Below are 25,339 nucleotides of genomic sequence, written 5' to 3'. Positions count from 1 at the left end.
TCTACATCCTGACAGTTTTCTGAAAAAGCTATGTTTCTATGTCAGTGGTTCTTCGATTTTTCAAAAATAGCAGATCTACAAGCTCGTAGATCTGCTATTTTTCAATAGCTAAAAAGGGGTTTTAAACAATAAAGTGTTTTAGTCGGTTAACGTTAACTCGTGTTTATTTTCACCTGGCCGTCGGTGTGCTCTGGTTGGCTGGATCTCCTCCTATCAGAACGCCCGCTCATACCGCCGTCACCTCCGTTTCCTGGAGAGAGAGACATAGACACAGAGAGAGAGAGAGAGAGAGAGAGAGAGAGAGAGACGCACACACACACAGAGAGGGACAGAGAGAGAGAGATACATAGACAGAGAGAGAGAGAGAGAGAGAGAGAGAGAGAGACGCACACACACACACAGAGAGGGACAGAGAGAGAGAGATACATAGACAGAGAGAGAGAGAGAGAGAGAGAGAGATAGAGAGACACACAGAGAGAGAGAGAGAGAGAGAGAGAGAGAGAGAGAGAGAGAGAGAGAGAGAGACGCACACACACACAGAGAGGGACAGAGAGAGAGAGATACATAGACAGAGAGAGAGAGAGAGAGAGAGAGAGAGATAGAGAGACACACACAGAGAGAGAGAGAGAGAGAGACGCACACACACACAGAGAGGGACAGAGAGAGAGAGATACATAGACAGAGAGAGAGAGAGAGAGAGAGAGAGAGAGAGAGAGAGAGAGATAGAGAGACACACACAGAGAGAGAGAGAGAGAGAGAGAGAGAGAGAGAGATAGAGACACACACACAGAGAGAGAAAGAGAGAGAGATACATAGACAGAGAGAGAGAGAGAGAGAGAGAGAGATAGATAGAGAGACACACACAGAGAGAGAGAGAGGATGAGTAAAGATAATGTAAAATAAAGATTGATGAATAATTAATCAACTATGTCGTTGTGATGTCACACCAGGTGGGCGTGTCCTACCAGTGTGATTGACAGCGCTCCAGTCCAGGCTGTCCGACAGGAAGCTGTGCAGACGCGCCGACTTGCTGACACCGTTGATGGTGATGATGTCATCGTCCACCCTGTCGCCTGATTGGCCCAGTCCCGAGTCCTCCTGGTCGTGATTGGATGAGAGCAGCAGTAGTCCCACCCCTCCGTTACCTAGGTTACAGAATGAGGATGGCCATTGGTCGGTTTGCGGTTGCGTGACGCGCGTGCGTATGTGTGTGTGTGCGCGTGCGTGCGTGCGGGCGTGTGCATGCATGCGTGCGTGCGTGCGTGCGTGCGTGCGTGCGTGCGTGCGTGCCTGTGCGTGTGCGTCTGCGTGCATGCGTGTGTGCGTGTGCGTCTAGTCATTGCTAATATCCTAATGAAGCGTTTGGCGTTCGGCCCAAAGCGAAACACTGACTAGACTTTTTTAATGAAGGACATGAATCAATAAATAAGAAAACAGCATTATTTGCTATTTATTTATTTTCGCTACTATGACACTAAAAATGTGGAACGCCCTACCAACAGCCATTAAGAAACTATGGCGGCCCTCTGGAGTGAGTGTGGAACTATAGTGGCCCTCTGGAGTGAGTGTGGAACTATAGTGGCCCTCTGGAGTGACTGTGGAACTATAGTGGCCCTCTGGAGTGAGTGTGGAACTTTAGCGGCCCTCTGGAGTGAGTGTGGAACTATAGCGGCCCTCTGGAGTGAGTGTGGAACTATAGCGGCCCTCTGGAGTGAGTGTGGAACTATAGCGGCCCTCTGGAGTGAGTGTGGAACTATAGTGGCCCTCTGGAGTGAGTGTGGAACTATAGTGGCCCTCTGGAGTGAGTGTGGAACTATAGCGGCCCTCTGGAGTGAGTGTGGAACTTTAGCGGCCCTCTGGAGTGAGTGTGGAACTATAGCGGCCCTCTGGAGTGAGTGTGGAACTATAGTGGCCCTCTGGAGTGAGTGTGGAACTATAGCGGCCCTCTGGAGTGAGTGTGGAACTATAGCGGCCCTCTGGAGTGAGTGTGGAACTATAGCGGCCCTCTGGAGTGAGTGTGGAACTATAGCGGCCCTCTGGAGTGAGTGTGGAACTATAGCGGCCCTCTGGAGTGAGTGTGGAACTATAGCGGCCCTCTGGAGTGAGTGTGGAACTATAGTGGCCCTCTGGAGTGAGTGTGGAACTATAGTGGCCCTCTGGAGTGAGTGTGGAACCTCTCCACCGGGTCTAAAGAGCTGTGATTCTCACCCAGGTTGTCAAAGTCGTCCATGTACTCCTGGCTGGCGTGGTTCCTGTCCAGGGAGGACGTGGAGGAGAGGGACATGTCCTCCAGAGTCTCCCCCAGGACGGACTCCTCTCCCTGGGATAAAGGCTCAGCAGAGACCCCCTGCTCCCCCTCCTCCTCCTCCTCCTCCTCCTCCTCCTCCAGGGTCTCCCCCAGAACGGAGTCCTCTCCCTGGGACGGTGGCTGAGCAGAGAGCCCCTCCTCTGGAGCCTCGGGGGTGCTGTCTGCGAAGACCACCCCCCGAAAAAGAAAAATGAAAAACATGGAAGGTAACTACGTACTCTTACTTAAGTACTGTACTTAAGTACAATTTTGAGGTTTTTGTACTTTACTTGAGTGTTTCCAATTTCCAGTACTTTTACTTCTACCCCACTACATCTCGGAGGCAACATTTGTACTTTTACTTCACTACTAAGTATTTGAAAACTTTAGTTACTAGTTACTTTGGAGATTTTAATTTTGATTAGGAAACATACATTAACCACTTCAACCCTATACATTTCGTCCATTTGAAAATAGCCGATCTACAAGCTCACAATGCGTCGCAACACGACGCATTGTGAGCTTGTAGATCGGCTATTTTCAATAGATTTTATACACATGTTGAACTTGCAGTATTGGTACTTTTACTCAAGTAAAACAATTGAGTACTTTTTCCACCACTTCGGTTCTGAAAAAAACCTTTATATTCAAGAAACGAAAGACAAAAGCTGACTGTTAAAAAAAGTAAAAATAAACATATCAAAAGACAAACAAATATAAAATCTCTGTAAAAAGTACCAACACAACCCTGACGGGTCCATTTGGTTCCATTTCTACCCTCTCAGAGTTAAATTAACATTGATTTTACAATATAAATTGGGGGGTCCCAGAGGTAGAAATGCCATTAAATGGGGGTCCGTAGACTAATGCATGTCAAACTGGGGGTCCTTGAAATTAAACGGGTTGAGAATCACTGCTAGCCGTAAATATCTTCTCTTATGGGGGTCCCTGGCATATCTCTTCTAATGGGGGTCCCTGGCATATCTCTTCTAATGGGGGTCCCTGGCATATCTCTTCTAATGGGGGTCCCTGGAATATAATTTCTAATGGGGGTCCCTGGAATATCTCTTCTAATGGGGGTCCCTGGAATATAATTTCTAATGGGGGTCCCTGGCATATCTCTTCTAATGGGGGTCCCTGGCATATCTCTTCTAATGGGGGTCCCTGGCATATCTCTTCTAATGGGGGTCCCTGGAATATAATTTCTAATGGGGGTCCCTGGAATATCTCTTCTAATGGGGGTCCCTGGAATATAATTTCTAATGGGGGTCCCTGGCATATCTCTTCAAATGGGGGGTCCCTGACATATCTCTTCTAATGGGGGTCCCTGGCATATCTCTTCAAATGGGGGGTCCCTGACATATCTCTTCTAATGGGGGTCCCTGACATATCTCTTCTAATGGGGGTCCCTGGCATATCTCTTCTAATGGGGGTCCCTGACATATCTCTTCTAATGGGGGTCCCTGACATATCTCTTCTAATGGGGGTCCCTGACATATCTCTTCTAATGGGGGTCCCTGGCATATCTCTTCTAATGGGGGTCCCTGACATATCTCTTCTAATGGGGGTCCCTGACATATAATTTCTAATGGGGGTCCCTGACATATCTCTTCTAATGGGGGTCCCTGGCATATCTCTTCTAATGGGGGTCCCTGGCATATCTCTTCTAATGGGAGTCCCTGACATATCTCTTCTAATGGGGGTCCCTGGCATATATTTTCTAATGGGGGTCTCTGACATTATAATTTCTAATGGGGGTCCCTGACATATAATTTCTAATGGGGGTCCCTGACATATAATTTCTAATGGGGGTCCCTGACATATCATTTCTAATGGGGGTCCCTGACATATCATTTCTAATGGGGGTCCCTGACATATCATTTCTAATGGGGGTCCCTGACATATCTCTTCTAATGGGGGTCCCTGACATATCATTTCTAATGGGGGTCCCTGACATATCATTTCTAATGGGGGTCCCTGACATATCATTTCTAATGGGGGTCCCTGACATATCTCTTCTAATGGGGGTCCCTGGCATATCATTTCTAATGGGGGTCCGCGGGGCTGATTAGTGTCAGTTTGGGGGTCCTCCACGTGAAAACGTTTTGGAACCAATGACTCATAATCGATAACGATATCTGATCAGATGACTCATAATCGATAACGACTGACCGACCAATCATCTCCTACCAGGGCTGTGGTCCGTAGTGGAGGGGGGCGTGTCCTCCAAAGAGCCCCGCCTCCCACTTCCTCTTCCTGTGGGACGCGGGACGATCACTTCCGGGTCGACCCGCGGAGGCACGCCGGCCCGCAGGGGGCGGGGCCGCCCGATGAGTGACGGGCGCGACAGCCTATAAGAGCCATGGGGAGGAGGAGGGGCAGAGCCTAGAGCCGCCGCCGGGCCCGGTAGGAGGGACTTCCTCAAGGAGGCGGGGCCTGGTGGGGCGGGGCCGGCCACGCCCGACCTAGACGGTACAAATACAATAAGGTTTGTTAGTCGATTTAGACCTGAGGACGATTCTACAAATGTCTTCTAAAACCTGACAGTTATCTGAAAAACCCTATGTTTCTATGTCAGTGGTTCTCACAGGGTTAAACCCTATGTTTCTATGTCAGTGGTTCTCACAGGGTTAAACCCTATGTTTCTATGTCAGTGGTTCTCACAGGGTTAAACCCTATGTTTCCATGTCAGTGGTTCTCACAGGGTTAAACCCTATGTTTCCATGTCAGTGGTTCTCACAGGGTTAAACCCTATGTTTCTATGTCAGTCGTTCTCACAGGGTTAAACCCTATGTTTCTATGTCAGTGGTTCTCACAGGGTTAAACCCTATGTTTCTATGTCAGTGGTTCTCACAGGGTTAAACCCTATGTTTCTATGTCAGTGGTTCTCACAGGGTTAAACCCTATGTTTCTATGTCAGTGGTTCTCACAGGGTTAAACCCTATGTTTCTATGTCAGTGGTTCTCACAGGGTTAAACCCTATGTTTCTATGTCAGTGGTACTCACAGGGTTAAACCCTATGTTTCTATGTCAGTGGTTCTCACAGGGTTAAACCCTATGTTTCTATGTCAGTGGTTCTCACAGGGTTAAACCCTATGTTTCTATGTCAGTGGTTCTCACAGGGTTAAAACCTCATGTTTCCATATCAGTGGTTCTCACAGGGTTAAACCCTATGTTTCCATGTCAGTGGTTCTCACAGGGTTAAACCCTATGTTTCTATGTCAGTGGTTCTCACAGGGTTAAACCCTATGTTTCTATGTCAGTGGTTCTCACAGGGTTAAACCCTATGTTTCTATGTCAGTGGTTCTCACAGGGTTAAACCCTATGTTTCTATGTCAGTGGTTCTCACAGGGTTAAACCCTATGTTTCTATGTCAGTGGTTCTCACAGGGTTAAACCCTATGTTTCTATATCAGTGGTTCTCACAGGGTTAAACCCTATGTTTCTATGTCAGTGGTTCTCACAGGGTTAAACCCTATGTTTCTATGTCAGTGGTTCTCACAGGGTTAAACCCTATGTTTCTATATCAGTGGTTCTCACAGGGTTAAACCCTATGTTTCTATATCAGTGGTTCTCACAGGGTTAAACCCTATAAGGACCCCCAGAATAAGGGCCTTTCTCGGCCCCGCCCCTCTCCCATTGTTTATATTGTGTTTAAGATCCAAGATGGCCGCAGCACCAGGAGGGGGTGGGGCGGAGGTGAGTGGGCGGGGTCGACATAATGCCCTTATACTGGGCTGCGTTCACACATTCATGACATCTGTCTTGTGTCTGTCTCGTGTCTGTGTTTAATGGCCGCTCCAATGCATTTCCAATGGAAGCCCATATGGTTTGGGTGGGAGGGGGGCAGAACACATCCATCGAAGCTGTGTTCAGACACAAGTCAAGTGTCTTGTAATTGGCCGCGAGCTTGTAGATCTGCAGACTTACAAGCTCGTAGCGCAGCACTGGGTGCCGCGCTACGAGCTTGTAGATCTGCTATTTATCTGCTAAATCATAACATAATGCTTAAAACACCAAAAGGGGTTCCCGCCCAGAATGGTTAAAACACCAAAAGGGGTTCCCGCCCAGAATGGTTAAAACACCAAAAGGGGTTCCCGCCCAGAATGGTTAAAACACCAAAAGGGGTTAAATCATAACATAATGCTTAAAACACCAAAAGGGGTTCCCGCCCCTAAAGGGGTTCCCGCCCCTAAAGGGGGTCCCGCCCCTAAAGGGGGCCCCGCCCCTAAAGGGGTTCCCGCCCAGAATGGGTTAAACTACCGGCAAGGTTACGGAAGTTTTTTTTTTTTTTTTTAACATTATGACTTCGTGCAACAGGATAACATTTTGGCGACTGACCTTCGACCGCCGTCGACATCTTGGCCGTCCGGCCCTCGTGTTGTAGCTCCTCCCCCTCCTCCGCCACCGCTGGTAGGTCGTGCGGTCGGCGACGGCGTTGGTGGCGAGGAGGAGGAGGGGGCGGGGCTTCGTGGGGACCCGCCCCGCTCCGCGGCCCGGTTGAAGGAGTAGGAGCGAGTACTGCCGCTGAAAACAACAACACTTTGTTTAATCCATTCTGGGCGGGAACCCCTTTGTGTTTGAAGCATTATTTTATACTTTAGCTATTGAAAAATAGCAGATCTACAAGCTCGTAGCGCGCCACCGAGTGGCGCGCTATGAGCTTGTAGGTCTGATATTTTAGAAAAATCCTGTTGCCCAAATGTTTGAATATATTCTTTCAGAGCGAACATTTTAACTCATATCTTTGCTTCTGGGGGGGTCCCTGGAACAACATATTTCCAGATGGGGGTCGGCGGGCAAATACAGATAATCTTGGGGGTCCTTGACATGAAAATGTTTGAGCACCACTGACATAGAAACATAGGGTTTAACCCTGTGAGAACCACTGACATAGAAACATAGGGTTTAACCCTGTGAGAACCACTGACATAGAAACATAGGGTTTAACCCTGTGAGAACCACTGACATAGAAACATAGGGTTTAACCCTGTGAGAACCACTGACATAGAAACATAGGGTTTAACCCTGTGAGAACCACTGACATAGAAACATAGGGTTTAACCCTGTGAGAACGACTGACATAGAAACATGGATTTTTCAGAAAACTGTCAGGATTTAGAAGACATTTGTAGAATCGTCCTCAGGTCTAAATGGTTTAACTTCAGAGTCATCTAATAGAAGAGTTAGGACATTGAGGGGCAGAAACCCAGAGCCATCTAATAGAAGAGTTAGGACATTGAGGGGCAGAAACCCAGAGCCATCTAATAGAAGAGTTAGGACATTGAGGGGCAGAAACCCAGAGCCATCTAATAGAAGAGTTAGGACATTGAGGGGCAGAAACCCAGAGCCATCTAATAGAAGAGTTAGGACATTGAGGGGCAGAAACCCAGAGCCATCTAATAGAAGAGTTAGGACATTGAGGGGCAGAAACCCAGAGCCATCTAATAGAAGAGTTAGGACATTGAGGGGCAGAAACCCAGAGCCATCTAATAGAAGAGTTAGGACATTGAGGGGCAGAAACCCAGAGCCATCTAATAGAAGAGTTAGGACATTGAGGGGCAGAAACCCAGAGCCATCTAATAGAAGAGTTAGGACATCGAGGGGGCAGAAACCCAGAGTCATCTAATAGAAGAGTTAGGACATTGAGGGGCAGAAACCCAGAGTCATCTAATAGAAGAGTTAGGACATTGAGGGGGCAGAAACCCAGAGTCATCTAATAGAAGAGTTAGGACATTGAGGGGCAGAAACCCAGAGCCATCTAATAGAAGAGTTAGGACATTGAGGGGCAGAAACCCAGAGTCATCTAATAGAAGAGTTAGGACATTGAGGGGGCAGAAACCCAGAGTCATCTAATAGAAGAGTTAGGACATTGAGGGGCAGAAACCCAGAGCCATCTAATAGAAGAGTTAGGACATTGAGGGGCAGAAACCCAGAGCCATCTAATAGAAGAGTTAGGACATTGAGGGGCAGAAACCCAGAGCCATCTAATAGAAGAGTTAGGACATTGAGGGGCAGAAACCCAGAGCCATCTAATAGAAGAGTTAGGACATTGAGGGGCAGAAACCCAGAGCCATCTAATAGAAGAGTTAGGACATTGAGGGGCAGAAACCCAGAGCCATCTAATAGAAGAGTTAGGACATTGAGGGGCAGAAACCCAGAGCCATCTAATAGAAGAGTTAGGACATTGAGGGGCAGAAACCCAGAGCCATCTAATAGAAGAGTTAGGACATTGAGGGGCAGAAACCCAGAGCCATCTAATAGAAGAGTTAGGACATTGAGGGGGCAGAAACCCAGAGCCATCTAATAGAAGAGTTAGGACATTGAGGGGCAGAAACCCAGAGCCATCTAATAGAAGAGTTAGGACATTGAGGGGCAGAAACCCAGAGCCATCTAATAGAAGAGTTAGGACATTGAGGGGGCAGAAACCCAGAGCCATCTAATAGAAGAGTTAGGACATTGAGGGGGCAGAAACCCAGAGTCATCTAATAGAAGAGTTAGGACATTGAGGGGGCAGAAACCCAGAGTCATCTAATAGAAGAGTTAGGACATTGAGGGGCAGAAACCCAGAGCCATCTAATAGAAGATTTAGGACATTGAGGGGCAGAAACCCAGAGCCATCTAATAGAAGAGTTAGGACATTGAGGGGCAGAAACCCAGAGCCATCTAATAGAAGAGTTAGGACATTGAGGGGCAGAAACCCAGAGCCATCTAATAGAAGAGTTAGGACATTGAGGGGCAGAAACCCAGAGTCATCTAATACAAGAGTTAGGACATTGAGGGGCAGAAACCCAGAGTCATCTAATACAAGAGTTAGGACATTGAGGGGGCAGAAACCCAGAGCCATCTAATACAAGAGTTAGGACATTGAGGGGCAGAAACCCAGAGTCATCTAATAGAAGAGTTAGGACATTGAGGGGCAGAAACCCAGAGTCATCTAATAGAAGAGTTAGGACATTGAGAGGGCAGAAACCCAGAGTCATCTAATAGAAGAGTTAGGACATTGAGGGGCAGAAACCCAGAGCCATCTAATACAAGAGTTAGGACATTGAGGGGGCAGAAACCCAGAGTCATCTAATAGAAGAGTTAGGACATTGAGGGGCAGAAACCCAGAGCCATCTAATAGAAGAGTTAGGCCATTGAGGGGACAGAAACCCAGAGTCATCTAATAGAAGAGTTAGGACATTGAGGGGGCAGAAACCAAGAGCCATCTAATAGAAGAGTTAGGACATTGAGGGGCAGAAACCCAGAGCCATCTAATAGAAGAGTTAGGACATTGAGGGGGCAGAAACCCAGAGCCATCTAATAGAAGAGTTAGGACATTGAGGGGGCAGAAACCCAGAGTCATCTAATAGAAGAGTTAGGACATTGAGGGGGCAGAAACCCAGAGCCATCTAATAGAAGAGTTGCGTCATCGAGGGGGCAGAAACCCAGAGCCATCTAATAGAAGAGTTAGGACATTGAGGGGGCAGAAACCCAGAGCCATCTAATAGAAGAGTTAGGACATTGAGGGGGCAGAAACCCAGAGTCATCTAATAGAAGAGTTAGGACATTGAGGGGGCAGAAACCCAGAGCCATCTAATAGAAGAGTTAGGACATTGAGGGGGCAGAAACCCAGAGCCATCTAATAGAAGAGTTGTGACATTGAGGGGGCAGAAACCCAGAGCCATCTAATAGAAGAGTTGCGTCATTGAGGGGGCAGAAAACCAGAGCCATCTAATAGAAGAGTTGTGACATTGAGGGGGCAGAAACCCAGAGCCATCTAATAGAAGAGTTGCGACATCGAAGGGGCAGAAACCCAGAGCCATCTAATAGAAGAGTTATGACATCGAAGGGGCAGAAACCCAGAGTCATCTAATAGAAGAGTTAGGACATTGAGGGGGCAGAAACCCAGAGCCATCTAATAGAAGAGTTAGGACATTGAGGGGGCAGAAACCCAGAGCCATCTAATAGAAGAGTTGTGACATTGAGGGGGCAGAAACCCAGAGCCATCTAATAGAAGAGTTGCGTCATTGAGGGGGCAGAAAACCAGAGCCATCTAATAGAAGAGTTGTGACATTGAGGGGGCAGAAACCCAGAGCCATCTAATAGAAGAGTTGCGACATCGAAGGGGCAGAAACCCAGAGCCATCTAAGAGAAGAGTTGCGTCATCGAGGGGGCAGAAACCCAGAGCCATCTAATAGAAGAGTTATGACATCGAAGGGGCAGAAACCCAGAGTCATCTAATAGAAGAGTTAGGACACTGAGGGGGCAGAAACCTAGAGCCATCTAATAGAAGAGTTAGGACATTGAGGGGGCAGAAACCCAGAGCCATCTAATAGAAGAGTTAGGACATTGAGGGGCAGAAACCCAGAGCCATCTAATATAAGAGTTGCGACATCGAAGGGGCAGAAACCCAGAGCCATCTAATAGAAGAGTTGCGTCATCGAGGGGGCAGAAACCCAGAGCCATCTAATAGAAGAGTTGCAACATCGAAGGGGCAGAAACCCAGAGTCATCTAATAGAAGAGTTAGGACACTGAGGGGGCAGAAACCCAGAGCCATCTAATAGAAGAGTTAGGACATTGAGGGGGCAGAAACCCAGAGCCATCTAATAGAAGAGTTAGGACATTGAGGGGGCAGAAACCTGCGCGCTGTTCATGCAGCCTGAACTGAGACAAGCTGGAGTTGGAAATAAATTGTTTTCAACGAGGGCGGCGCAAATAAGAGCTATTTTAAGCATGTGTGCAACATGACAACTGTTTTAAAGTATTGTACAGTGACAACTAAAGTCTCTGTAATGTTTATGTTGTACTATTACTACAAAACAATCTAAAATAAATGGATTTAAGATCATTAAAGCTGGGCTGTTGCCCTGAGTCCAATGCATTTCTGCCTACTTCCGGTCCAGGACTTTTCCCTATGTGTTGTCTCCGAGACTCCATTGGACTGAAGCCAATAGAAGTCTATGTAGGAGAGCCTCCATTGGACTGAAGCCAATAGAAGTCTATGTAGGAGAGCCTCCATTGGACTGAAGCCAATAGAAGTCTATGTAGGATAGCCTCCATTGGACTGAAGCCAATACAAGTATATGTAGGAGAGCCTCCATTGGACTGAAGCCAATATAAGTCTATGTAGGAGAGCCTCCATTGGACTGAAGCCAATAGAAGTATATGTAGGAGAGCCTCCATTGGACTGAAGCCAATAGAAGTCTATGTAGGAGAGCCTCCATTGGACTGAAGCCAATAGAAGTATATGTAGGAGAGACTCCATTGGACTGAAGCCAATAGAAGTCTATGTAGGAGAGCCTCCATTGGACTGAAGCCAATAGAAGTCTATGTAGGAGAGCCTCCATTGGACTGAAGCCCCATGAAGTGACCAATAGAAGTCTATGTAGGAGAGCCTCCGTTGGACTGAAGCCAATAGAAGTCTATGTAGGAGAGCCTCCATTGGACTGAAGCCAATATAAGTCTATGTAGGAGAGCCTCCATTGGACTGAAGCCAATAGAAGTCTATGTAGGAGAGCCTCCATTGGACTGAAGCCAATAGAAGTCTATGTAGGAGAGCCTCCATTGGACTGAAGCCAATAGAAGTCTATGTAGGAGAACCTCCATTGGACTGAAGCCAATAGAAGTCTATGTAAGAGAGCCTCCATTGGACTGAAGCCAATAGAAGTCTATGTAGGAGAGCCTCCATTGGACTGAAGCCAATAGAAGTCTATGTAGGAGAGCCTCCATTGGACTGAAGCAATAGAAGTCTATGTAGGAGAGCCTCCATTGGACTGAAGCCAATAGAAGTCTATGTAGGAGAGCCTCCATTGGACTGAAGCCAATAGAAGTCTATGTAGGAGAGCCTCCATTGGACTGAAGCCAATAGAAGTCTATGTAGGAGAGCCTCCATTGGACTGAAGCCAATAGAAGTCTATGTAGGAGAGCCTCCATTGGACTGAAGCCAATAGAAGTCTATGTAGGAGAGCCTCCATTGGACTGAAGCCAATATAAGTCTATATAGGAGAGCCTCCATTGGACTGAAGCCAATAGAAGTATATGTAGGAGAGCCTCCATTGGACTGAAGCCAATAGAAGTCTATGTAGGAGAGCCTCCGTTGGACTGAAGCCAATAGAAGTCTATGTAGGAGAGCCTCCATTGGAATGAAGCCAATAGAAGTCTATGTAGGAGAGCCTCCATTGGACTGAAGCCAATAGAAGTCTATGTAGGATAGCCTCCATTGGACTGAAGCAATAGAAGTATATGTAGGAGAGCCTCCATTGGACTGAAGCCAATAGAAGTCTATGTAGGAGAGCCTCCATTGGACTGAAGCCAATAGAAGTCTATGTAGGAGAGCCTCCATTGGACTGAAGCCAATAGAAGTCTATGTAGGAGAGCCTCCATTGGACTGAAGCCTATAGAAGTCTATGTAGGAGAGCCTCCATTGGACTGAAGCCAATAGAAGTCTATGTAGGAGAGCCTCCATTGGACTGAAGCCTATAGAAGTCTATGTAGGAGAGCCTCCATTGGACTGAAGCCTATAGAAGTCTATGTAGGAGAGCCTCCATTGGACTGAAGCCAATAGAAGTCTATGTAGGAGAGCCTCCATTGGACTGAAGCCAATAGGAGTCTATGTAGGAGAGCCTCCATTGGACTGAAGCCAATAGGAGTCTATGTAGGAGAGCCTCCATTGGACTGAAGCCAATAGGAGTCTACTGTCGTAACTCTGTCTCTAAGGTTCTGAGTAAAAGTACCAATACTGCCACGCAGAAATACTCTGTTACAAAGTAAAAGTTCACAATTTACTTCAGTAAAAAGTACAAACGTACTGGTGTCAAAATGTACTTGAAGTGCCAAAAGTAATTAAGTACTCGTTGGTACTTGCCGATGGTCAAACGGTTCATGAACTTCGCGGGATAGCCGCGTTTCGCGAAAACCGACTGCACGTTAAATCATGTATGAACGTTTTTATAAAGTTTAAAGTAAACTGCTCAAAATGGCGGAAGAATCTGAGGGCGGAGCTTACTGGTCAAAGTGACAGATGTGTTCCCCATGAGTAATGGCACACGTGCAAACGAGGTCTGTGGATTTTGGCCAAACGAGGCAGGAGCTATGCCCGTTCAAAGTTTAGCATTTTCAATTGGGTGATATAGTGCCACCCTTTGGCCAATGGCCGTGGGCTTCGCGTCCTCACCACATGGCCCTCTACCATGTTGCTAAGTTCCGCGAAAAACGACTGCACGGTTCAGCCAGAACTGTTATTTTTCCCTTAAAGGGATTGCTGACAGAAAAAAAAAAGTTTTTGTAATTTTAATTTTTCCCTCAATTGCACCCAAAAAACCCCTGAACTTTTAACATTCAGTAGATTTTCTGTGGTAAGAGCCCACGAATCCCAAATATGACATTACAAATTTACAAATTTGCCCAGCAGTTGTCACTGTTGAGGCCTGTTTGCCTGTTTTCATTGCAGCTCAAAAGGCTTCAGAACACACAGAGAAAACCCCTCAGACACAATCTACTGAATGTTCAAAGTTCAGGTTGTGTGTGGGTGTAACTGAGGTCAAAGGTCAGGTTGTGTGTGGGTGCAACTGAGGTCAGGTCAAAGGTCAGGTTGTGTGTGGGTGTAACTGAGGTCAAAGGTCAGGTTGTGTGTGTGGGTGTAACTGAGGTCAAAGGTCAGGTTGTGTGTGCGTGCAACTGAGGTCATGAAACCTCAAAGATAAACGAAATAAATGAAAATTAATGTCATAAAAAAAAGAAAACACAACTAACCTTGAAGTGGAGTTGGAGGCCCGAGGGAGAGAGGTGGTGTGTGGGGCGATCGAGGGGGCGGTCCGGACCTGCATGTGGTCACATGACCACATAATCACAACTTTATCGACACATGGCAGGTTTACACAGACATATAAAGGTAGACGCCTCTTCAGGCTCTGGAGCTAACTCCACCTCTCAAACTGTCTGCTATAAAGCAGCTAACTCCACCACCTCTCCCCCTCTCAAACTGTCTGCTATAAAGCAGCTAACTCCACCACCTCTCCCCCTCTCAAACTGTCTGCTATAAAGCAGCTAACTCCACCACCTCTCAAACTGTCTGCTATAAAGCAGCTAACTCCACCACCTCTCAAACTGTATGCTATAAAGCAGCTAACTCCACCACCTCTCAAACTGTCTGCTATAAAGCAGCTAACTCCACCACCTCTCCCCCTCTCAAACTGTCTGCTATAAAGCAGCTAACTCCACCACCTCTCAAACTGTCTGCTATAAAGCAGCTAACTCCACCACCTCTCAAACTGTCTGCTATAAAGCAGCTAACTCCACCACCTCTCAAACTGTCTGCTATAAAGCAGCTAACTCCACCACCTCTCAAACTGTCTGCTATAAAGCAGCTAACTCCACCACCTCTCAAACTGTCTGCTATAAAGCAGCTAACTCCACCACCTCTCACCATCTACCTCCCACCACCCCTCTAGACCATGCCCCTCTAGACCACGCCCTCTAGACCACGCCCCTCTAGACCATGCCCCTCTAGACCACACCCCTCTAGACCATGCCCCTCTAGACCACTCCCCTCTAGACCACTCCCCTCTAGACCACTCCCCTCTAGACCACCCCCCCCCCCCTCTAGGCTTTATCTTCAGTAATTTGATTTGATCAAAATACATAAAAAAAATAAAAATAAAAAGATCCACGACAAGGACACGGACACATTTTGTCTGCGTACGGATGGACACACTGGTGGCCCCTGGTGGCCGAGAGGAGCGTTACCTGGCTGAGACTGTGAGAACGGAGGCGGTCCTCCAGGGCCGCGGCACCGCCGGGGAGGAGCGGAGAGCCGGAGCGGGAGCCGGGACCGGAGCCGGGCCTGGAGCCGGGCTTAGAACCCGGTCCGGTGTCCGAGGGCTTCGCTCCGGGTTTTGAGCTGGTCTGAACGGAACCGGCAGGAGTCTGAAGGAAGGAGGTTAGAGTTAGAGGACACTCATTCAGGAGTCTGAAGGAAGGAGGTTAGAGTTAGAGGAGTCTGAAGGAAGGAGGTTAGAGTTAGAGGAGTCTGAAGGAAGGAGGTTAGAGTTAGAGGAGTCTGAAGGAAGGAGGTTAGAGTTAGAGGAGTCTGAAGGAAGGAGGTTAGAGTTAGAGGAGTCTGAAGGAAGGAGGTTAGAGTTAGAGGAGTCTGAAGGAAGGAGGTTAGAGTTAGAGGAGTCTGAAGGAAGGAGGTTAGAGTTAGAGGAGTTAGAGGAGTCTGAAGGAAGGAGGTTAGAGTTAGAGGAGTCTGAAGGAAGGAGGTTAGAGTTAGAGGAGTCTGAAGGAAGGAGGTTAGAGTTAGAGGAGTCTGAAGGAAGGAGGTTAGAGTTAGAGGAGTCTGAAGGAAGGAGGTTAGAGTTAGAGGAGTCTGAAGGAAGGAGGTTAGAGTTAGAGGAGTCTGAAGGAAGGAGGTTAGAGTTAGAGGAGTCTGAAGGAAGGAGGTTAGAGTTAGAGGAGTCTGAAGGAAGGAGGTTAGAGTTAGAGGAGTTAGAGGAGTCTGAAGGAAGGAGGTTAGAGTTAGAGGAGTCTGAAGGAAGGAGGTTAGAGTTAGAGGAGTCTGAAGGAAGGAGGTTAGAGTTAGAGGAGTCTGAAGGAAGGAGGTTAGAGTTAGAGGAGTCTGAAGGAAGGAGGTTAGAGTTAGAGGAGTTAGAGGAGTCTGAAGGAAGGAGGTTAGAGTTAGAGGAGTTAGAGGAGTCTGAAGGAAGGAGGTTAGAGTTAGAGGAGTCTGAAGGAAGGAGGTTAGAGGACACACATTTTTAATTTAATTTAATTTTTCGTTTTTATTGTAGGTTTTATGACCTCAATTACCCCAAAAAACCTCAACTTTGAACATTCAGACCCCTTTTCCACCGGTTGGTTCCCAATGGGAACCGGTTCAGTTCTTTTTGGTTCTTAGTCCATGAGCCAGAGCTCCAAAATTGGTGGGCAAACTATACCATATATTAAATTATTTATAGGATCAATACAAGTAAATGAATACATGATAACCCTTCCTCAGTATAGTAGCTTTTTCATATTTTCGATTATTTTGCATATTTTCCTACATAATGCCTCATTTGCATATTTAAAAATGTAAAATTTGTAATACAATAAATCATTGTCTTCGTGTAAGTACTCAATTGGGGAAGTTTAATGGTGATAACAATCTAATAATATTAGATTGTTATCAAACCATACCTATATTATAGGTATGGTTTTGCACACTCGCACACGCGACTGTGGCTCAAGAGGTAGAGCAGGTCGTCCAATGATCCATGGGTCGGCGGTTCGAATCCCGGCTCCTCCTGTCTACATGTCGAAGTGTCCTTGAGCAAGACACTGAACCCCAAATTGCTCCCGATGTGCTGGTTGGTACCTTGCATGGCTTCCGCCGCAATCGGTGTATGAATGTGTGTGTGAATGGGTGAATGTAATGCACAATCTATGTAAAGCGCCTTGGATAAAGGCGCTATATAAATGCACCATTTACCATTTACCATTTATAATTAACGTTCCAATTTTGGAGCTCTGGCTCATGGACTAAAAACCAAAAAGAACTGAACTGGTTCCCACTGGGAACCAACCGGTGGAAAAGGGGCCTCAGTGGGTTTTCTGTGGTCTGGGGATTTTCTCTGGGGTTTGGAAGCCTTTTGAGCTGCAATGAAAACAGGCAAAACGGTGAAAACAGTGACATCTGCTGGCAGATCCCATTGACACATATATGGGATTTGCAGGCTGTGACATCACAAACAGCAGGACAATCAGAGCACCTGTTTGAGCCAGAAAAACCCAGAGCACAGAAAATATACTGAATGTTAACATTTCAGGGTTTGTTTTGGGTGCAATTGATCTCAGAAAAGAAATAAGATAAGTTACAAAAACTTTTTTGAGCCCCTCCTATATACAGGTTTAATGTTTGTTTTTAGTTCAATGTTTGTTCTGTAAACGCCATTGACAATGAAGGGAAGATTTACGTCATAATGTGCCTCATTACATCATATTGTCTCTTTATTGTTAACGGCGTTTAATGTTTGTGTTGTCACCGTTTGTTTTACATCACCATTACATCACCTAATCAACATGAGTTAGACTTTAATATATTAGCGCCCCTCACTTCACACGGGTGTGATTTTTTATGTCACAATCTCTTTAACGAAAACGTACAAAATAACAAAGACTAAAAATGTAAAAAACTTTTTGTTAACTGAACTAAATTAAAACTGTAAAAACTAAATTAAATCGATAACTAAACACAATGCCCTTCGTTTTAGTTCTTCTCGTTACCAACATGTAACTGAAAATATATATATTTTAAATGGTATCTTTTGTCGAGTTATTATACACAACTTACTCTCACCTTTATTTTAAACACTATTACTAATAAAACGAAACAAAGCTTCTCTAAAAACTAATTAAACCCAACTGAAATTATAGACAGCAAGTTATGCCCTTAGTTTTAGTTTTAACAGTAATATTTTTATTTTTTCAATTATTTGTTATTGAGTGGTGCGAGCCATACAATGTCTGTCTGTCTGTCTGTCTGTCTGTCTGTCTGTCTGTCTGTCTGTCTGTCTGTCTGTCTGTCTGTCTGTCTGTCTGTCTGTCTGTCTGTCTGTCTGTCTGTCTGTCTGCCTGCCTGCCTGCCTAAGCACGGAAATAGCGTTTTTTGTTTTTAATTACACAATAGGCCTATACTTACTCAACTAAAACCAAGTGTTAACATGAAAACTATCAAAGTGTCAAAACTAAAACTAAGTCAAACTAAACTAGAAGTAGAACAGCACTACCGTCGAGCGCTACGAACTCTCAAATCTCAGCCTCTGTAAAACATTGGAAATAAATATTAACTCATCCATCGCCAAGGACTTATTTAACTTCTTTTTCATGATGTCCTGGAGCGCCAAGGACGTGTTTTTCGTGTTTTATAACATGGTAAAAAAAAAAGAAAAAAAAGATATATAAAATAAAATAAAAGATATATGGTGGCGGTCAGGGCCTTTTGGCGCCCCCTAGTGGCGATGGATGAGCTAAAGTCGGGTTATAACTGGCCGTCAATGGTGACGTAATTACGATATGTTTCAATATTGGTAACAACAGGTAACGTATGTATGTATACATGCACTGTATGTAAGTTTTTACATGTGCGTAAATGAAAACGGCAACATTGATTATGTATCAAATCCAATCGTTTTGCTATGCAAATAATCGATTGTATCAATACTACATTTTTGTGCGTGGTATTTAGCAATTTTTAGAAGATAAAAGAAAAAGCAGAGGGGATTAATTACTTAGTTTAAAATAATGTCAATGTATTTTAAATAGTTACTGAATCGATTTCAAATCATTGAATCGTATCGTATCGTCATAATGAACCAATATGGTCCATGTTTGCGCAAGTAACGAACTGTTGTAACCTTGGTGTGAAGCCTGGGGGAAGCCAGTCTGCTCCGGCTGGCCGGCTCCGCTCTGCTCCTGGTTTTGGAGAGAGCCGGACTCTGCTGAGGCTTGGACGGCCGGGCCGTCACTCCGGCTCCTCCTCCACCGGTCGATCCGCCTCCGGGTTTACATCCAGCCAGTGCCCTATTGGACGAAAAGCTTAGGGTTTACAGCAGTGTTGTTTTCGTCGACTAAAACTATGACGATAAATGTTCGTCGACTACCTTTTTATACTGACGAAAACTAAGCTACGATGACTAAAACTAAGACTAAATATATTGACAATTTTGTCAACAAATAAGTCTAAGCTAGACTAAAATGTTAGATATGGACTAGTGGACAACAGATCCAGTATAAGTAATTTTACACTGGTTTACACTTCCTTCCTGGACTACAATTCCCATAATGCTTTGGTGCACTGCTCCTCCTTGTGGATAGGGGGAGGGGCTGTACTTACTGAGACAACATGTAGTCCAGGAAGTAAGTGAGCCCAGTGTCCATGACATCAGAGACACTGGGCTCACTGCTACAATCTAAAATATCTAAAACCACACATTACACACATAAAGACCCACAGGTAAGGGTTCTAAAGCTTCTAAACGTCATTAGCATATATCTTTTTTAGTTTTAGTTAGTTTGGAAGATTATATTTTTGTTCCCTAATTCAGTTTGAAAGCTGCTGTAAGCAATAGTTTTTCAGTATTTCTCAAAATCTTTGATGACCTTTTCTATATTCAGACAGCAATGAGGGAAACGCTCCCACAACAATGTAGTCTCTGTGATCTTTGAATGCCGCAATCTGCATTCAAAGATTTTCCTAGAAGCTTTGTCATTGGTCGAAAAACAAACAAAAAAACCTGCAGAAATGACTAACCAATCAGGAAGCCATTTGAAATGTAATACTCACTCAGTGCCACAGGACGCCTTTGGACACCTCCCCCTTATGTCCTAAAGTGCCATGGGCGCCTTTGGACGCCTTTTTGAAAGTGGCAGGTGATGACATGCACATGACATGACAGGTGATGACATGCACATGACATGCAGGTGATGACATGCACATGACATGACGGTGATGACATGCACATGACATGCAGGTGATGACATGCACATGACATGACAGGTGATGACATGCACATGACATGACAGGTGATGACATGCACATGACGGTGATGACATGCACATGACATGCAGGTGATGACATGCACATGACATGCAGGTGATGACATGCACATGACAGGTGATGACATGCACATGACATGACAGGTGATGACATGCACATGACGGTGATGACATGCACATGACGCACAATACAATTAAAATGTCTTTCTTTTATTTATAATGGGCTTCGGTGGCAACGAGGGTCAAAACTGGTGTCCACCAGGTGGCACTGGATGAGTTGTTAAAAAGCGCTAATTAACACGTTAATGGCGGTTTCATTAAAAAAGGCGTTAAAGAAGTCCTTATAGCCAAGAATGACTTAATGAAAACATTCTTGGCAAATGCTTTCACTTTTGTCCGTCTTGCGCCGGTCCAAGCATTTCCCCTCTAGCGGCGCAATACGAATGCCCCCCCGGCCGCCCGACCGTCTCCCTCGTAAAATGTTTAGAAATACTGAAAAAATATTGCTTATTGCAGCTTTAAAACTGAATTAGGGCAAAAATGTATATTCTTCCAAACGAACTAAAACTAAAACTAAAATGAAACAATTCCAAAACTATTCTGACCTCGTATTGGACGACGACAGTGATGATGTCACAGACCAGCCGAAGCCGAAGCCCCGCCCCTTCCCCGTAACGTCGCCGCCGCCGCCCCCAGGCTTCCGATTGGCCTGCGGAGGAGGGGGGGAGGGGGCGGGCTCATCGCTCCATCCAGGCTTCCGATTGGCCGGCGGAGGAGGAGGGGGGGAGTGGTCTTCTCTCTCTCTCCTCCACTTCAAGGAAAACGGAGGGATGCGGATCAAACCATTCTGTTAGGAGGAGGAGGGGGGGTGGAGAGGGGAGGAGTTAAATAATGAAAAATAAAAAAACATTTCCGTTAACTGAACTAATAAAAGAAAAACTACAACAATAATAACGATAAGTTAAACTATATTGTGTGTTTACAAAACAATGCTGAAATAACACATCCATCAAAGCTGTGTTCAGAAACTTCAGATACAAGTCAGGTGTCTTGAATGCGCGCACACACACACACACACACACACACACACACACACACACACACACACACACACACACACACACACACACACACACACACACACACACACACACACACACACACACACACACACACACACACACACACACACACACCCCCCTTACCTTTTCAATCCTGCTAATTAAAAAAAAAAACTAATAACTACAAGCAAATCCGCTCTACAAACGAACTGTGAAAAAAAAGTGTTCCAACCTTGGAGGAGGTGACGTGTTGGTACGTTCCTGTTGGGGGCGGGGCCTGGGGTTGATTGGCAGCTCCAGCGGTCCCGGTGCCCGGGGGGACGGGGTTCGTGGTCGTCGCGGTAACGGGGCTGGGGCGGGAGGTGAACTTGGGCAGCCTGGAGACCGTGGCGATCATGACATAAAAGCTTTATTTTAGTTTTAGTCATAGTTCAGATACTACACAATACATTTTCATTTAGTTTTAGTCTCATTCTATAGTCACCTAAACATCATACGATTTTAGTCGATTAAATCTAGAGTTGATTAAGTCGACTAAAATGTATTTTGGCGGTCAGGGAGGTGCAGCGAGTGCAGAGGCACTTTTGGACAGAAATAGTGAAAATAGCTGATCTACAAGCTCTCAACGCGTCGCAGCGCGACGCGTTGAGAGCTTGTAGACCAAGGTGCCTGACTCAGCGGTCCAGGCACCTTGGCCGTGGCTCAGCGGTCCAGGCACCTTGGCCGTGGCTCAGCGGTCCAGGCACCTGGGCCGTGGCTCAGCGGTCCAGGCACCTGGGCCGTGGCTCAGCGGTCCAGGCACCTGGGCCGTGGCTCAGCGGTCCAGGCACCTTGGCCGTGGCTCAGCGGTCCAGGCACCTTGGCCGTGGCTCAGCGGTCCATCCTGGGCCGTGGCTCAGCGGTCCAGGCACCTTGGCCGTGGCTCAGCGGTCCATCCTGGGCCGTGGCTCAGTGGTCCATCCTGGGCCGTGGCTCAGCGGTCCAGGCACCTGGGCCGTGGCTCAGCGGTCCAGGCACCTTGGCCGTGGCTCAGCGGTCCAGGCACCTTGGCCGTGGCTCAGCGGTCCATCCTGGGCCGTGGCTCAGCGGTCCAGGCACCTTGGCCGTGGCTCAGCGGTCCAGGCACCTTGGCCGTGGCTCAGCGGTCCATCCTGGGCCGTGGCTCAGTGGTCCATCCTGGGCCGTGGCTCAGCGGTCCAGGCACCTTGGCCGTGGCTCAGCGGTCCAGGCACCTTGGCCGTGGCTCAGCGGTCCAGGCACCTTGGCCGTGGCTCAGCGGTCCATCATGGGCCGTGGCTCAGCGGTCCAGGCACCTTGGCCGTGGCTCAGCGGTCCATCATGGGCCGTGGCTCAGCGGTCCAGGCACCTTGGCCGTGGCTCAGCGGTCCAGGCACCTTGGCTGGTAGTCCAGTCTGGCAGTGTGCCGCGGGTTCGACTCCCGATCCCGACGGCCTTTACTGCATGTCCTCCCCCTCATCTCTCTCAGCCTACTGTCTGTCCCTCCATAAAGAATATAAAATAAAGGCGAAAGCCACAAAATAATTCTTTAAAAAAAAGGAATAAAGCAATGCTCCTGAATGCTGCCTTCCTTCCATTAGGGCAGCGTTCCCCAATTCATTTTCCTCAAGGGCCATATTTTGACCATAGGGTACCAGGCTGGGGGCCGAGTCCGTGTAGGCGGAAAATTGTTTTATTTTGTATTCTTTCGTGAATGAATTAAGCTTAGAATAGATGTAGACCAGTGGTTCTCAACCAGTGGTCCAGGGACCACCAGGGGTCCTTGAGGGGGTTCCAGGTGGTCCGGGGACCACCAGTGGTCCTTGAGGGGGTTCCAGGTGGTCCAGGGACCACCAGTGGTCCTTGAGGGGGTTCCAGGTGGTCCGGGGACCACCAGTGGTCCTTGAGGGGGTTCCAGGTGGTCCGTGGACCACCAGGGGTCCTTGAGGGGGTTCCAGGTGGTCCCCAGCCATAAATGATGAAGAGTTGGTAACCAAATGGACCCTTATAGATCCTTAACTCTTGAGAGTGTAAAATGAATTCATTTTCAGGGCAAGAAAAGATATGAAAAGATATGGCTCTAGCAGTGATTCTCATCATTTTAATTTGAAGGATGCCCAGTTTGACATGCATAGGCTACTGAACCCCATTTAATGCCATTTATATATGGGACCTCAATTTATTATAACTTTTATTCTATTTATGTATCGTACAATCATTGTCAACTTAACTCTGAGAGTACAAATGGAACCAAATTATGGACCTGTTATGGTCCATTTGGTTCCCCAACTGGTGGGTCAAACTGAACAACCAATATGTCAATTTGAAGCTACGATTCCCTGCTTTCACATGACATAAAAAAACGGGGAAAAAAATAATAAAATCCAATGGCAGTCCCTCAGTGGCAGTCCCAATGGCAGTCCCTCAGTGAAATGTCACTATACCTGGAGACCATGGTGGGCATGATGGTGGTGGTGGGAGGGGCTACGGCGAGAGGAGGCGGGGTCAATGACATCAGAGCCCGCCCTCGTCACCATGGAGACACTGGAGAAGGGGGAGGGGGAGAGGAAGAAGTGTTAAAGGAACAGTTCACCTCTGGAAGAAACTCCAGTCACTCAATGTTAACAGTATGTGTAGTAGAAAACAGAACAATGTGAAATGTTGCCCCCTTGTGGTCAGAAAAATAATGACATCTGTGTGTTTGACTAGAGGGTTTGAAACCGACTCCACTGCTCCAGAGACAGGAAGCTGTGTCGCCAGAGACAGGAAGCTGTGTAACCAGAGACAGGAAGCTGTGTCACCAGAGACAGGAAGCTGTGTAACCAGAGACAGGAAGCTGTGTAACCAGAGACAGGAAGCTGTGTCACCAGAGACAGGAAGCTGTGTCACCAGAGACAGGAAGCTGTGTCACCAGAGACAGGAAGTTGTGTAACCAGAGACAGGAAGCTGTGTCACCAGAGACAGGAAGCTGTGTCACCAGAGACAGGAAGCTGTGTCACCAGAGACAGGAAGCTGTGTCACCAGAGACAGGAAGCTGTGTCACCAGAGACAGGACGCTGTGGCACCAGAGACAGGAAGCTGTGTCACCAGAGACAGGAAGCTGTGTAACCAGAGACAGGAAGCTGTGTAACCAGAGACAGGAAGCTGTGTCACCAGAGACAGGAAGCTGTGTAACCAGAGACAGGAAGCTGTGTCACCAGAGACAGGAAGTTGTGTAACCAGAGACAGGAAGCTGTGTCACCAGAGACAGGAAGCTGTGTCACCAGAGACAGGAAGCTGTGTCACCAGAGACAGGAAGCTGTGTAACCAGAGACAGGAAGCTGTGTCACCAGAGACAGGAAGCTGTGTCACCAGAGACAGGAAGCTGTGTCACCAGAGACAGGAAGCTGTGGCACCAGAGACAGGAAGCTGTGTAACCAGAGACAGGAAGCTGTGTCACCAGAGACAGGAAGCTGTGTCACCAGAGACAGGAAGCTGTGGCACGAGAGACAGGAAGCTGTGTCACCAGAGACAGGAAGCTGTGTAACCAGAGACAGGAAGCTGTGTCACCAGAGACAGGAAGCTGTGTCACCAGAGACAGGAAGCTGTGTCACCAGAGACAGGAAGCTGTGTCACCAGAGACAGGAAGCTGTGTCACCAGAGACAGGAAGCTGTGTCGAGTGGTAAATATCAGTGAATCATTGACATGAAAACATGTAGCTTATTAAACTACACTAACGATGACCTCACCGGGCCCTCCCACTAACGATGACCTCACCGGGCCCTCACCGGGCCTCACCGGGCCCTCACCGGGCCTCACCGGGCCCTCACCGGGCCCTAACGATGACCTCACCGGGCCCTCACCGGGCCCTCACCGGGCCTCACCGGGCCCTCACCGGGCCCTAACGATGACCTCACCGGGCCCTTATTAAACTACACTAACGATGACCTCACCGGGCCCTCGCACGTCTGTGCACATTACGGGCAAATACCGACCAATCAGAACTGGTCCATAAAGCAGAGCTAAGTAGCACTTCTGAAGGACAATGACTCTCAACCAAGTCCACCAATGATAGAAACTGTGGAATATAGACCAATCAGAAGAGGGGGAGGAGCTACGTTTCACAAATGCAGGGCAAGGACTCTGAACCAAGTCCAAAGACCAATAAGGACTCTGAACCAAGTCCAAAGACCAATAAGGACTCTGAACCAAGTCCAACGACCAATAAGGACTCTGAACCAAGTCCAAAGACCAATAAGGACTCTGAACCAAGTCCAAAGACCAATAAGGACTCTGAACCAAGTCCAAAGACCAATAAGGACTCTGAACCAAGTCCAAAGACCAATAAGGACTCTGAACCAAGTCCAAAGACCAATAAGGACTCTGAACCAAGGACTCTGAACCAAGGACTCTGAACCAAGTCCAAGGACCAATAAGGACACTGAACCAAGTCCAAAGACCAATAAGGACTCTGAACCAAGTCCAAGGACCAATAAG

At 47.1% G+C, this 25,339-nt stretch overlaps 1 protein-coding gene across 1 annotated transcript in view; it reads right to left on the bottom strand.

The window, feature by feature from the left end:
* The window catches only part of LOC306919506 (uncharacterized protein), a gene marked incomplete at its 3' end in the record, with an annotated part of 25,409 nt that extends 2,003 nt beyond the window's left edge, over positions 1-23,406 (bottom strand). The window contains exons 1-11 of the mRNA XM_079532266.1: positions 23,307-23,406; positions 21,098-21,242; positions 20,410-20,651; positions 18,664-18,829; positions 15,017-15,196; positions 14,024-14,091; positions 6,628-6,813; positions 4,478-4,752; positions 2,209-2,469; positions 966-1,145; positions 174-250 (exon numbers count right to left, since the gene is read on the bottom strand). Coding sequence (XP_079388392.1) covers positions 174-250; positions 966-1,145; positions 2,209-2,469; positions 4,478-4,752; positions 6,628-6,813; positions 14,024-14,091; positions 15,017-15,196; positions 18,664-18,829; positions 20,410-20,651; positions 21,098-21,242; positions 23,307-23,377 — 1,851 coding nt within the window. The remainder of the gene's footprint in view (positions 1-173; positions 251-965; positions 1,146-2,208; positions 2,470-4,477; positions 4,753-6,627; positions 6,814-14,023; positions 14,092-15,016; positions 15,197-18,663; positions 18,830-20,409; positions 20,652-21,097; positions 21,243-23,306) is intronic.
* Between the last annotated feature and the right edge of the window lie 1,933 nt (positions 23,407-25,339).

This window comes from Electrona antarctica (genome assembly GCF_951216825.1).
Source record: "Electrona antarctica genome assembly, contig: scaffold_287, whole genome shotgun sequence".
NCBI lineage: Eukaryota > Metazoa > Chordata > Actinopteri > Myctophiformes > Myctophidae > Electrona > Electrona antarctica.
The sequence above is the reverse complement of the archived record's forward strand: the minus strand, read 5'-3'. Positions and strand labels throughout refer to the sequence as shown.